The sequence below is a fragment of the Tachypleus tridentatus genome, chromosome 7, assembly GCF_004210375.1.
Source record: "Tachypleus tridentatus isolate NWPU-2018 chromosome 7, ASM421037v1, whole genome shotgun sequence".
Classification (NCBI taxonomy): domain Eukaryota; kingdom Metazoa; phylum Arthropoda; class Merostomata; order Xiphosura; family Limulidae; genus Tachypleus; species Tachypleus tridentatus.
In genome coordinates this window covers 89,796,350-89,811,935 of record NC_134831.1, presented here as the reverse complement: position 1 = coordinate 89,811,935, position 15,586 = coordinate 89,796,350, and the positions used below count along the sequence as shown (strand labels likewise).

Genomic DNA, 15,586 nt, shown 5'->3' with positions numbered 1-15,586 from the left:
TTCTGTTACTGATATTAAATGGCTTAATGTTCTACACAGTACTTCTAGTGTTGTTTCTGTTACTGATATTAAATGGCATGATGTTCTACACAGTACTTCTAGTGTTGTTTCTGTTACTGATATTAAATGGCTTAATGTTCTACACAGTACTTCTAGTGTTGTTTCTGTTACTGATATTAAATGCATGATGTTCTACACAGTACTTCTAGTGTTGTTTCTGTAACTGATATTAAATGGCATGATGTTCTACACAGTACTTCTAGTGTTGCTTCTGTTACTGATATTAAATGCATGATGTTCTACACAGTACTTCTAGTGTTGTTTCTGTAACTGATATTAAATGGCATGATGTTCTACACAGTACTTCTAGTGTTGCTTCTGTTACTGATATTAAATGCATGATGTTCTACACAGTACTTCTAGTGTTGTTTCTGTAACTGATATTAAATGGCATGATGTTCTACACAGTACTTCTAGTGTTGTGTCTGTAACTGGTATTAAATGGCTTAAGGCTCTACACAGTACTTCTAGTGTTGTTTCTGTACTAATTTGGAGTACCTATTTGACAGATAACACTGCACAACAGAGTTTTTGCTTCTTGAACACTGTTGGGGGTTCCTTATAGATTTTTGGTTGCTGATCACGAAAATCACATCCAAATTTGCCCATCACATACCGTTTCATCGAAATCGTCAGTTTTGTCATGTTTTTACTTAAATTTGTGTCCAGAACTTTTCGTTTCTGTAGGAGACATATGAACAATGTTTTGTGCAGTCTGGACATGTCCAGGCATGAAATCAGGCCAGGTTGGAAGCTGTTCTGTGGAAGTATGCAGCCCGGCATGCCTGGGCAGGCCAGAGCCAGCTTGACACTGTCTCAGCAGGCTATAAAAGTGGCTTGCATACACAGATGCTGTTCATTGGATTAATATAGACCTTATATTGTGTACGTATTGTTTCAGAATATAGCATTGCCTCAGTAGCACTGTAACAAGTAAGTTAGATGTTATAGACGTTTTTCAGGACGATTGGTGTCGGTCACAGTGAAAGGTTTCACCAGGACATTGCTACAATGGAAAAACGTTATCAGGGCAACTGGAATCTGTCAATGCTTGCTGACTACTGACTACTGTTGGACACTGCAACGTGATACACTGAACATTAAATGCAAATGAAAATCAGGAGCAAAACACTTTTAATTATGTTGAACTTAATAGCGTATTAGAAACATAAACGCAATTAAATACGTTATTGCCGGTAAACAGTTAACTGTTTATTTCTCAGAGTTCCTACGTGATGAAGCAAAACCAAAACTATATTTGTGCATACCCACAAGGTACCTGTCACAATGAGCAAAAATTTTCAGGAAACAAAATTTTTCAAAAACATTGTTGTGCAGTGTAATATAACCTCCATAAAAAAGGAAATTGTTTGGCATGAATATAAAATAAATATGTATTATCTATTTTTCCAATTAAAATTTGTTTCTTTGAATATCTCTATTATTGAATTATACATTATTTAGAGTTCCTCAGACAGTATTTGATGCTTTATTAAAATTTTTATTGTAACTGTATTACAGAAGCTTTATCAAGCTGGTGTTGGACAGTGGGGAACAGATGATTCAGTTTTCAATGCTATAATGGCATCTCGAAGCTATGCTCACCTGAAACTTATGTTTGAAGAGTACTACCAGATTGCTGGACACACTGTACCTCATGCTATAGAGAAAGAGTTTTCTGGTGATATTAGGACTGGATTTCTAACCATTGGTCTGTCACTATTTTTATAAATATGAAAACTATTCTACCATTTTCCTCTTTAATAATGTCTTGTAAAAATAAAGGTTCTATATAATTCCTGTGAAAGAGTCATTTAAGTTTCATGGAGTTCTGTTTAACTTTATCAGTAAGGCTGATAAATGAAAGTAAAAGAAAGTTAGTAAGTAGGGTTAAAATGAGCTGGACATCATGAGAAGCTAAGTAGGGTTAAAATGAGCTGGACATCATGAGAAGCTAAGTAGGGTTAAAATGAGCTGGACATCATGAGAAGCTAAGTAGAGTTAAAATGAGCTAGACATCATGAGAAGCTAAGTAGGGTTAAAATGAGCTGGACATCATGAGAAGCTAAGTAGGGTTAAAATGAGCTGGACATCATGAGAAGCTAAATAAGGTTAAAATGAGCTGGACATCATGAGACGCTTTGTAGGAAAAGGAATTCTAATTTGTACTTAATAGGTAAATGATTTAACTCAATAACAGAAGTTGTATTTATTTGTTACTAACAAATTGGATTTGATTTCTGAATGTTCTTCTGAATTAAGGAAATAAACGTTATAATTCAATATTAATTTATTGGGAAGGTTCTTAAATCTTTTGATCTGATAAACTTAAATATTGGTAAAAATATCACAAGGAAATACTAAAAACGTCTTTCATCATTGAATTATTTTATTTCACAAACATCAAGTTGTTCAGTACATCAGCACTTTTATCTGTTGTGTTATATTTCTGTATATGTCTCAATGTAAGTGGATTAGAGCGCTTTAATCCATTGTGTTATATTTCTATATTTAGGTCACTGCATGTATAATAGTGTTTCAGTCTATTGTGTTATGTTTCTACATTCAGCTCACTGCATGTAGAATAGAGTACTTTAATTCATTGTGTTATATTTCTATATTCAGCTCACTGCATGTATAATAGAGCACTTTAATCCATTGTGTAATATTTCTATATTTAGGTCACTGCATGTATAATAGTGTTTCAGTCTATTGTGTTATGTTTTTACATCTAGCTCACTGCATGTATAATAGTGTTTCAATCCATTGTGTAACATTTCTATATTTAGCTCACTGCATGTATAATAGAGCACTTTAATCCATTGTGTTACATTTCTATATTTAGCTCACTGCATGTATAATAGAGTACTTGAATCCATTGTGTTATATTTCTATATCTAGCTCACTGCATGTATAATAGTGTTTCAGTCTATTGTGTTATGTTTCTACATTCAGCTCACTGCATGTAGAATAGAGCACTTTAATCCATTGTGTTACATTTCTATATTTAGCTCTCTGCATGTAGAATAGAGTACTTTAATCCATTGTGTTATGTTTCTATATTTAGCTCTCTGCATGTAGAATACAGTACTTTGATCCATTTTGTTATTTTTCTATCATTAGCTCGCTGCATGCAGAACAGATCAGCCTACTTTGCAGAAAAACTTCACAAAAGCATGCAGGTAAGTTTGTAATAGTAAGGGAGAGATTAAGTTAGAAACTAATCATATCTTGATAGGTTATCCGTCAGATCTTTTATTGTTTAGGTAGGAATGTTTGAAGATAAAATGTGACTTATAGACATGTCACAGGTATTCTGTGTGAATGTCGCATGGATAAGTAAGCGTAAGGATGTGTGAATGTCACATGGATAAGTAAGCGTAAGGATGTGTGAATGTCGCATGGATAAGTAAGCGTAAGGATGTGTGAATGTCGCATGGATAAGTAAGCGTAAGGATGTGTGAATGACACATGGATAAGTAAGCGTAAGGATGTGTGAATGACACATGGATAAGTAAGCATAAGGATGTGTGAATGTCACATGGATGAGCATATGGATCTTTGTGTGAACGTCACATGGATGAGTGTATAGATATGCGTGTGAATGTCACATGGATGAACATGTGGATGTGTGTGTGAATGTCGCATGGATGAGTGTATGGATGTGTGTGTGAATGTCACATGGATGAACATGTGGATGTGTGTGTGAATGTCGCATGGATGAGCGTATGGATATGCATGTGAATGTCGCATGGATGACTGTATGGATGTGTGTGTGAATGTCACATGGATGAGTGTATGGATGTGTGTGTGAATGTCACATGGATGACTGTATGGATGTGTGTGTGAATGTCACATGGATGAGTGTATGGATGTGTGTGTGAATGTCACATGGATGAGTGTATGGATGCTGTAAGAATAGCAGAATATTAAGAATGAATAAATGTAAATGTGTGAGAAATGATATTGTTATATCTGTAAGATGTTTGGAACAAGTGTTGTATTTAAACCAATCTCTTTATGTACTATTTTAGGTATTACGAATAACTGGAGAAATATTTGGTTTTTGAAAGTGTAAATGGGTTTGAGATAATTATTTTGGTTATTTTTATTTTTCTGTTTACTGTTAAGCTTCACAATAAACAATTTTCTCTCTGCCCACAACATGTATCAAAACCCACTGTTTAGTGTTTTAAGCCCATTTACTTCTGCTTAGCCATGTGTATTTAATCCAACCTTTACCAATTATGCATATTTTAATTATTACCTTTCTAATCAATCATTCATATTTTCTAATGAGTTTTATATTGATATCTTATGAGTTTTGATATGTAAAAACATCAAATTATTTAAGAATTAATTGTCTTCTATTTCACTGTTTCATAGTATTAAACCACAGAAATAAGTATGTAAAACTGTTGTGTTTATTAATAAAATAGACCTGATGTTTTTATATGTTTTAATTAAGAGTCGAAGTGTGTTAAGAAGTCGATACTATTTTTATCAGTTGTTACTTTTTCATGTAACTAATTTTTTAATGTGGTCTATGATTTGATTTGACTTGTTTTTACTGTAGGGCATTGGAACAGATGATCGTGCATTGATTCGTCTTGTAACAAGTCGTTGTGAAATTGACATGGTACAGGTCAAGCACCAATATGAGCAGTTGTTTGGTAAACCTCTGGAAAAGGCCATATCTGTAAGTTGTCTTATCTGTTCAACAGTTAGGTGTAAGAATGCAGCTAATACTCTTTCTTATTTCTCCAGTATCAACATTTTTACACCCTGATGGGTGCAAACTGTCCTGATAGTAAATTTGACTGTTGAAAAAATAATAAAATGTCAGTCATATTGTCAATTATTGAAAAAGAAAACTCCAGAATTGAAATTTAATCACTAAAAAATGGTTTCGTTTTTATACATAAAAACTTTTAAGTTTCAGGTTTTGGGTTGATTTTAACATATTTACTGCAAATTTGTTGGGTTTTTTTTAATTTCTTGAATCTTGTAGTTTTTAATAAAATAAACACATTATGGTTTTGAAAATAATTAATACTAATGTTCTCCTGAAATAACTTCAGTACAAGCATAGTTTTATTGATTTGTAACCTCTCACTGTTTCTTAGTCTTGGTTGTCATAGTATGATATAATTATTTTTATATTAACTTTGATAATTTACACTCTATTGATCAAAACATGTCATGAGAGAACTGTTTTCATTCTCTTTAACTGTTAAAACCTATAGGACTTCTGCTTCATCAAAAATTGTCATAGATGTCAGATAAAAGGTATTGCTAGAAAGTCAAAGTGTTTTTTGAACAATTTTTAAAACCCCTCGATACTTCCTGTACGTGGTGAGGGGACTCCCCATGGAAGGTTCTGTTCTTTCAGTTTACCTCCTCTAGGATCTAAACATCCACTCACGTGTTTGTCGTGTGTGGCGACCTGTGAAGGGGAGGAGAGGATCATGGTGGTTGAGGGGTCCAACCCTAACACACCACCTTGGCCTTGAATACCTGTAGACGGGCAGCCTTGGGGTCCCCCCAGGGTCAATCGGCTGGTCCACTTGGGCTTATGTCAACCAAGTACCAGTGTTGGATGTTCTCAACAGGTTTTGTTGATATTGTATCTGATGCTGGTGTTTGGGTATAGAGCTCATGAAACCCTGGCTTTGGTGCAGTGTCCTTGTTTGACACTGTAGTGCATCCCCTCGTAGGACTCCATGGTGGATGTGGTCAGTGAGCACCAAAATATTTTGTTTTATAATGGATCCTCCAAGTAAAAACTAAAAAAAAATAGTGAAAAACAGTCCATAGGTAAACGGCCACATGTTGATGATTCTGAACAGCAATCTTGAACACCTGTAACACCTGTTGTACCTCATTTTCTTATACTACAGTCTTTTTCAAACAAACCTTTAGGGGAGATGTCTCCCTTTTTCATTCAGAAGGGACTAGAGGGACTTGCTGTCTCCCCAAAGTTAGTAAAGAAGCTTCAGTCTAGTGACATATTGGTGGAAACATCCACATCTCAACACAGTGAACTCCTCTTGAATTCAAAGGCAATTGGAGATATACCTATATAGGTTACACCTCATGCTACTTTGAATTCATCATGAGGAGTTATTGTTAAGAAGGATTTGAAGAAATCCCTGAGTCAGAGATTCTCGCTGGTTTCTCGACTCAAGGAGTTTCTGCAGTGAGGCGTATCTCCATTCACAAAGATGGAATTACAATGCCGACTAATATCCTCATTTTAACAATTACGTCACCACATCCACCTGCCACCATCAAGACAGGTTATCTTAGTTGCAAGGTACGGTTATACATTCCAAACCCTTTCCAATGTTTCCAATATCAGCAGTTTGGTCACTCAAAGATGTCATGTTGTGGTTCCCTGACGTATACTTGTTGTGGTGGCAATGACCATGATGCCTATGAGTGTGAAATGGACCCTCATTGCATCAATTGCAATGGCTTTCACCCATTTCACTTTCATTCTTGCCCTAAATGGTTGGAAGAAAAAGAGGTGCAGCGTTTGAAAATGATTCATAACATCACTTATCCTGAGGCTCGAAAATTGCTGTCTACCACTTCATCTCGGACATATGCTGTTGCACTTCATTCCAGAACTACAGTGGGAGTGCAGACAGATCTTTCTGTGCTTCCAAAACAATCGTTCTCAAAGCAAATGAAAAGCCTTTTGACCTCCATGGTTAAGAAAGTTGAATAATCAACACCCATCTCTGTCTCTTACATACATTCCAACAAACCCCAAGATCCAAATCCTTTGGTTTCAGTTACAGGCATTTCCTCAGATACATCTTCTTCTCCCACCTCAAGATGTAAAACAATCATTTTTTCGTGTCCTTAGTCACTGGAATCCCCTTCCAACAGCAAAGACCTGTCCAATTGACATAGGGCAGGATCCATGGAGCTCGATAGACCTCCCTTAAATAAGGACAGTAAGGAAAAAATATGTGGTCGTAAACAGAAGGGTTCTTCACCCAATTTGTCTACACATAATTAAAAATGGCCACCTTGATACAATGTAACTATCAAGGTTTACACTCTAATCTGGATGACATCAAAACACTGATTGCTTCCTACCATCTTGTATGTCTTTTCTTACAAGAAACATTTTTGAAACCCGCAGATACAGTTTTCTTTGTACAGAAATTACAGGCTGTGTGAATGACGAGAGCATGGGGAGTGGCATTGTTGATGATCAGCATGTGCCCACCCTGTCTTTGTCATTCAACACACCCTTGGATGCTGCAGCCATCTGTGTTTCCTTGGGTCATACCATCACTGTTTGTTCTCTGTACCTGTCACCAGGAGAGACATATGATCAATCAGACCTTGATGCTCTCATTGAACAGTTGCTGTTTCCCTTTTTAATCCTGGGGTATTTTAATGGACATTATTCTCTCAGGGGGAAGTGTTGATCTTGATATGAGGGGTTGCTCCGTAGAGAGTATGTTCTCTGGTCACAACCTTTCTCTTTTCAGTACTGGTTCTTCTACTTATTTTCATGCACCTAGTCAGTCCTTTACTGCTATTGATCTCTCTATTTGCTCCCCTTCATTATACTCCCATTTTTCATGGAGGGTTGACAATAATCCACAAGGCAAGACTCGGGTAGAGCAATCACCTCTTTCCTTTCAAGCCGATTATCTCTATGACTATAATCATCCCTTTACACTGGTGGAACTCAGACTGGCCCCTCATGTACTGACCAGTACATCGGTTGGACCTGATGATATGCGCTATAACATGCTGCACCATCTATCTCCTGCTTCTCTTGCTATTTTTCTGATTGTTTTTAACCGGATCTGACAGGAGAATGTTTTTCCTGATGCCTGGTACCAAGGCTATTGTCCTACCTTTCTCTAAGCCTGAGAAGGATCACAAGATTCCTTCAAACTACCATCTAATTGCTTTGATGAGCTGTCTCTGTTGAACCTTAGAGAGGATGGTTAATGCTTGTTGTGTTTGGTTCCTCAAATCAAACAACCTCCTCTCACTCACCCAGTGTAGGTTTCAACAACAGCACTCCACCATGGACCACCTGATTCGACTTGAAACGTCAATCAAAGAAGCCTTTCTCAAACAACAACATCTTGTATCAGTATTTTTTGACATTGAGAAGGCTTATGATACAACATGGAGGTATGGCATTTTGCGAGACCTCCGTATATATGGGTTACGTGGTCATTTGCCCATTTTTATTAAAAAATTTTTGATGGTCAGGAGATTACAAGTTCATGTGGGTTTGACACTTGCCCGTTCTTTTCTTCAGGAACTTAGAGTCCCTCAGGGCTATGTTTTGAGTGTCACACTTTTCAGTATAAAAATTAATGCTATCACTGAACAACTCCCTCTCACTGTTACAAACCAGCTCTATATCGATGGCTTTCACATCTCATGTCAGTCGTCGAACATGAGATATATTGAGCAGCAGCTACAGACTGCCCTCAATCGTTTACTGAAGTGGACCACAGCAAATGGCTTTAATTTCTCTCTCTCTAAAACCGTTTGCATGCACTTTTGCTGCAAACGAGGTATTCACCCATATCCTGAACTCCGTATCAGTGAAGTTATGCTGCCTGTGGTCCCTCAGTCAAAGTTCTTGAGGCTTATCTTTAACCGTAAGCTGACCTTTATACTACACATCAAGCAGCTATGGGTCAAATGTACAAGAGCACTGAACATCCTCCATGTCCTCTCTACCACCATTTGGGGAGCAGATCAATGTTCTATGCTAAAGATATATCATGCTTGTATTCGATCAAAACTCGACTCACGGATCACTGGTCTATGGCTCTGCCAGACCCTCAGCCTTAAAGATGCTGGACCCCATTCATCATCAAGGATTTCGGCTCTGCACTGGGGTTTTCCACACTTCCCCAGTTCAGAGCTTATACATAGTCTCATGAACCTTCTTTGCACTTAAGCTGTTTGCAACTACCTTTACTATATGCTTCAAAACTTCATTCCTTACCAAAGCATCTCACCTGGGGTTGTGTTTTCCTTCCTTGGTGGGCCATACTTTTTCAGAACAGATGATCTGCCATTGCTCCTTTTGGCCTTCGTATCCAGGCACAGTTGGATGAATTGGATCTGTCCTTGGATAACATTGCTGTGTTCACTGGTTAGCTCATCCCACCATGGTTTATTACAGTCCACAAATGTGACCTTTCTTTAAGTCATCTAAGAAAACCAGGTACACCTGATTGGGAGTACTATATTTTATTTGCTAAACATCTTTCAAACCATCTTTCCATTCCTATTTATACAGATGGTTCAAAATCAGTTGACTTTGTGGGCTCTGCCATGAATTGTTGCAGTTCGGTGGTTACACACAGAATCCCCTCTACAGCTTCTGTGTTCGCTGCTGAACTGTACGCCATTTCTCTTGCCCTGGATCATATAGAAGCTAAGCAGTACTCAAACTGCACTATTTATACTGACTCACTTAGTTCTATACTGGATTTGGAATCACTTCATGTTGATTCACACCCCATTCTCACCGATATTCAAAACCAACTGGCCCATTTCTCTTTAACATCTGCTTCTATCCAGCTTTTCTGGATACCTGTCCACGTTGGTTTTCATGGGAACAAGTTTGCTGACACCACAGCTAAATCTATCTGCTCTGGCACTACCACTGCTGTGCCTGTTCCATTCATGGACTATGGTCCTGTATTCAAAACTCGGCTCTATGCCTGTTGGCAATCGACTTGGAGTGAGCAACGTGAAAACAAGCTTTTCCAAATAAACCTTATATTGAACTTTGTTCCTCTTGCTTCCATAAGGATCAGAAAGGGGAAGTTGTGTTCTGACTAGACTACACATTGGTCACAGTTATTTAACTTATCGTTTATTTTTATCTGAAACTGATGCACCAGTGTGTAGTCTGTGCAACATTCAAATCACTGTTAGCCACATTTTACTTTCTTGCCATCGTTACAACTCTCAACGATGGCACTGTTTTAAACATATTCTGTCCCAGGGATTGTTGATAATGTTAGACAGTGTTATTGGTGATGGTGACACTGTCCACCTTCGATGTATTTTTAGTTTTTTAAAGGCCATTAATCTTTTTAATGCAATTTAAGTTTTTTTAATTTATACATCAGACCTTTTTTAATGTGATTCCCTTTTAGGAATCACAGTCCATCTAGTTAAGTTTGAAATTAGAAAATGACCATAACTTTAAATAACTCGAAACCAGGACTGTAAAGGCTAACTTCAGATTACTAACGCTGCTGTTTGAACTACCCATTAGTCATCCTGTGAGTTATTATTAACATTTTGCTCCAAGTCTTTTAAAACTTTTATTACTTTACTTTTCAAAAATGTCCATAATGTCAAATAACTGAGAACCAGGACTTGCGAGGCCATTTTCAAGTGACTGATGGTGGTTTTTGTACTTATCTGTGAGTTTTCCTGGCAAGTTATGATAATTACAATTATACTACAGAAAGTCCTTTATAACTTGTATTACTGTAGTTTTTTTCTTAACATTATAGACTAGATGTAAACTTTAGTGTTATGCTATTTATGTTTTTTGGTATGTTTTACCTTAATTTCCTTTTATGAATTTTACTATATTTACTTTATTTTTACTGGATGTTTGGTGCAAATAGCCTAGCTGCTTTGTGCCATAAAACACTAAATCAACCAACTTTTAATAAAAAACACACACACACACACACACACATGAATATAAAAATAAAATGTACACACATAAAAATGCATGAATATAAAAATAAAATGTGTACACACACACCCAAATGAATATAAAAATAAAATGTGTACACACATATGCACATGAATATAAAAATGTGTACACACACACCCAAATGAATATAAAAATAAAATGTGTACACACATATGCACATGAATATAAAAATGTGTACACACACATATGAATATAAATGAATATAAAAGACATAAATATGTGTACACACATATGCACATGAATATAAAAAATAAAATGTACACACACCCAAATGAATATAAAAATAAAATGTGTACACACATATGCACATGAATATAAAAATAAAATGTGTACACACACATGAATATAAAAATAAAATGTGTAAACATGTATAAAAATAAAATGTGTACATATGAATATAAAAATAATGTGTACACATATGCATATGAATAAAAATGAATATAAAACAACCAAATGAATATAAAAATAAAATGTGTACACACACACTCATGAATATAGAAATAAAATGTGTACACACACATGCACATTAATATAAAAAGAATGTGTACACACATGCATATGAATGTAAAAATGAAATATGTACACACAGACATGAATATAAAAATAAAGTGTACACACACACCCAAATGAATATAAAAATAAAATGTGTACACACACATGAATATAAAAATAAAATGTGTACATGCACACATGAATATAAAAATAAAGTGTACACACACATGCACATGAATATAAAAATAAAATGTGTACACACACATGCATATGAATATAAAAATAAAGTGTACACACACATGCACATGAATATAAAAATAAAATGTACACACATGCACATGAATATAAAAACAAATTGAAACTTACTTCACATATTAAATCATAACTTCTAACTAACCATGCATTGGTCTTCTTTAAATATCTCTCATAGTTGTTCTTCCTGGGTTTGAGGGGACCCCATCATAAAAACATTAGTTTTAAAATGTCTAAATAATAATAAACTATTATTCTGAAACAAAAGACATTAACGCTGATTATTACAACGTGTTCATTTTTTAACACCAAAACAAGTTTTAACAGTTTAACACAAGCTGGCCAAATACTGAGACTGATAAACGTATATGTGCTACCATCTGTCAGTGCCAGAAAACTAAGTTAGGGCTAACAATTTAGAAAACTCTCAGTAGTTGTAGTTTTTATGTTGTTAAACAGCTAGGTTTATTATATTTGTAAAAACAGTGAAACTGAACAGTATTATTGTTTCAAAACACACAATTTACAATTAGATGGGAACGTTTAAAAATACCTCAGGTAGACGTGAAAATCAGTAATTGCAATCAGCAGTGAAGGAACCCAGTTTCATTGTTACTTAAAAACATTTGAAAATCGTAAAGATATTGTTTCGTAAAAATATCATGTAAAAATACTTTTATAAGTTACATAACCTGTAAAAGAGAAATTCTGAAGTTTCAAACTATGTCATTCAGTGGTTCATTTGTGCTACACAGTGAAATGAAGTATCCTATACCTATGTTGAATTGGTATATTGAGTCTTATAGAGTTAAAATTACTGTAAAGCTTTCTGGCAGAATAAATAGTTTCATACAAATAAGTTTGGGATTACTTGAGGATTGACTTGTAACTTGCTTCCAGGTAGCATTATAAAGTTTCTTTATTGTTTTCTGATAACTGACCTTTCTCTACACTAAAACCCTAATACATGAAGTTTCCAAAGCAGTAGTTTAATATTTCATTCAAAACATTGCATAATTAATGGCTACAAAGTGAAATCAGAGATTTTTTTTTCCACAAGTAGAAACTGACACATAGAGAACAATTACACAAAATGTGCTCATATGATAGAAAGGGTTTTAAACAGTTTTCTCTGCACATGAACTTCACATGATAAAAGGTTTGGAATGTGATTTAAGTTTGCGTTTAAATATTTGAGAATATTAAGATGAAAACTCTTCCAAAGAACAATAACATTTTATGTTGTTTCACTTTTACTGTGATCATAAACTTATGCAGTGAATTGAAATTGTAAGAAAATATATCATACCCAACAGGCTATGTCTTGTTAAAGAAAATATATCATACCCAACAGGCTATGTCTTGTTAAAGAAAATATATCATACCCAACAGGCTATGTCTTGTTAAAGAAAATATATCATACCCAACAGGCTATGTCTGTTAAAGAAAATATAACATACCCAACAGGCTATGTCTTGTTAAAGAAAATATATCATACCCAACAGTCTATGTCTTGTTAAAGAAAATATACCATACCAAACAGGCTATGTCTTGTTAAAGAAAATATAACATACCAAACAGGCTATGTCTTGTTAAAGAAAATATAACATACCAAACAGGCTATGTCTTGTTAAAGAAAATATATCATACCCAACAGGCTATGTCTGTTAAAGAAAATATATCATACCCAACAGGCTATGTCTTGTTAAAGAAAATATATCATACCCAACAGGCTATGTCTTGTTAAAGAAAATATATCATACCCAACAGGCTATGTCTTGTTAAAGAAAATATATCATACCCAACAGGCTATGTCTTGTTAAAGAAAATATATCATACCCAACAGGCTATGTCTTGTTAAAGAAAATATATCATACCAAACAGGCTATGTCTTGTTAAAGAAAATATATCATACCCAACAGGCTATGTCTGTTAAAGAAAATATAACATACCCAACAGGCTATGTCTTGTTAAAGAAAATATATCATACCCAACAGGCTATGTCTTGTTAAAGAAAATATATCATACCAAACAGGCTATGTCTTGTTAAAGAAAATATAACATACCAAACAGGCTATGTCTTGTTAAAGAAAATATAACATACCAAACAGGCTATGTCTTGTTAAAGAAAATATATCATACCCAACAGGCTATGTCTTGTTAAAGAAAGTATATACATATATACATTTAACGTCAGTTTTGGGACTTATAATTAATTTCAGATGCTTCAAATGCTTTTATATTATTCGTATTTGAAGATCAACAGATTGTGTTAGGTGTTGTAAACCATCTTTAATAACATACAGGTAAATGTGTTAATTATATCTGTAAATGATACTTATCAGAAATGACTAAAAGTTTAAAATAAATGTAACATCAAATATTATTAAAATAATTTTTTAGTTTTGTCATTCATTATTTCTGTTCAAGTGTTTTGTAGTTCAGGAGACAAACTGTTTAATAATTACACAGTCTCTTAACAAGTAAGTGAAAGAGTTTAAACACTAAATAGTTCTACCAACTTTATTATTAGTTACTAGTCTTTGTATCTATATCACAGATGCAGTGTAGCTAGATTTAACATTGAATTAGGACATGTTCCTTTGTTAATGTGCTTTTAGGCATCAAATTTCCATAATTTCTTTATTATATATAATATTTTTGTAAGTACAAGTATTTGTTGAATGTGTATTATTACACTGTGTTATTAATTTATATTTAACTTATAACAGGAAGATACTACTGGGGATTACAAGCGTGTTCTGGTTGCTTTAATAGGAGGATTGTAGAAGTTGTGACAAAAGTTCAGCACAAGGACTCGTGCTTCAACGTTCAATTCCTGTTTTACCTAGTTGTAATTTTAACAGTTTTAGTAACTAGCATATAAATTAAGTGTTTAAGACCCCTGGTTGCAAAAAAACTAACCTAAATTAGGAAAAATACATCAGAACTGAAAATGAATTGGAGGTGCCAAACTACGTATAACTGTACTCCAATAATGCAATCTATAAAAGCTTTTTCTGATTCAATAAATATACTTGTAAGTAAAACCTGTAAAATGTTTTGATAGGAACATACATGTAGGAAGAAAGGAGACTAGTGTTTGTTAATGTTACTTATCTATGGATTCATGTTCAAATAAAGTAAATCATTAATTGGAAGTGGAGAAAGAACAGTAATGAAAAGGACAAGTGACCTGAGAGATCAAAATTGGTTAACAAAAAGAAAGGTGTACAATATTGATTCTGGACAAGATGGAAAGCTGAAACCTCTAAAACCATTACTGCCATATATAGTTGTATCTTTATTATGCTTCACATATTTAAAATCTGAACAAAGATTCTGAGCAGTAGAACCAAGTAGTTTATTTCTACCAATCAGTGCCTTTGGAGACATAATATTTTATTTCAAAATTTGGTGCAATACTTAGAGGGGTTGTTTTTTTTGTGAAAAGGGGTCTTAAGATTTCTTTCATAAAAAGTTGTTATCTTCTAGAGTCGTGCTTTTTTTTGTTTTAATGAAGTTTAAATTTCATGAAAGCTTGTTTCAAGGAAAAATACTAGAGACAAGAGAAAATTTTAACTGTTAGAATGAAAATTAACTGAAGCCTTATTGCTATAGTTCCTAGAAAACATACTATAACTAATACACTGAATAGAAAAGATATTATTAATGTATCCAGACCAATTTTCAATGTGCTAATGTTTATGGATGCTACTTGTGAAATAATGGGAAAATTCATCTTTCCCCTTCAAAAAAAAAAAAATCAGTGATTTGAAAATAGATTTTATGTTTTTACTGTCTGTGCTGTAAAGTTAAAGTACCACTTAGTGACAGGTGTTTTTACTTTAGAAAAATCCATAAACTTCCAGGTTAAACTGTGTATAAACACAAAATTTAAGCATACCAAAGAACCTATTTGTTCATAAAGACCATCCCAAACACTAAACTAAACATTAAAATGGAAATAAAACACAAAACCAACACTTGTTAAAATATTTATAAAGCCTTCTGTTAAACTACAATAAATTTACT

At 34.3% G+C, this 15,586-nt stretch overlaps 1 protein-coding gene across 2 annotated transcripts in view; it reads left to right on the top strand.

Moving 5' to 3' along the window:
* The window catches only part of LOC143256172 (annexin B9-like), a 45,456-nt gene extending 30,124 nt beyond the window's left edge, over positions 1 to 15,332 (top strand). For both annotated transcript variants that reach the window (XM_076513013.1, XM_076513014.1), the window contains exons 8-11: positions 1,582 to 1,771; positions 3,184 to 3,242; positions 4,637 to 4,759; positions 14,284 to 15,332. In XM_076513013.1, coding sequence (XP_076369128.1) covers positions 1,582 to 1,771; positions 3,184 to 3,242; positions 4,637 to 4,759; positions 14,284 to 14,340 — 429 coding nt within the window. In that variant the 3' untranslated portion in view covers positions 14,341 to 15,332. The remainder of the gene's footprint in view (positions 1 to 1,581; positions 1,772 to 3,183; positions 3,243 to 4,636; positions 4,760 to 14,283) is intronic.
* Positions 15,333 to 15,586: the final 254 nt, after the last annotated feature.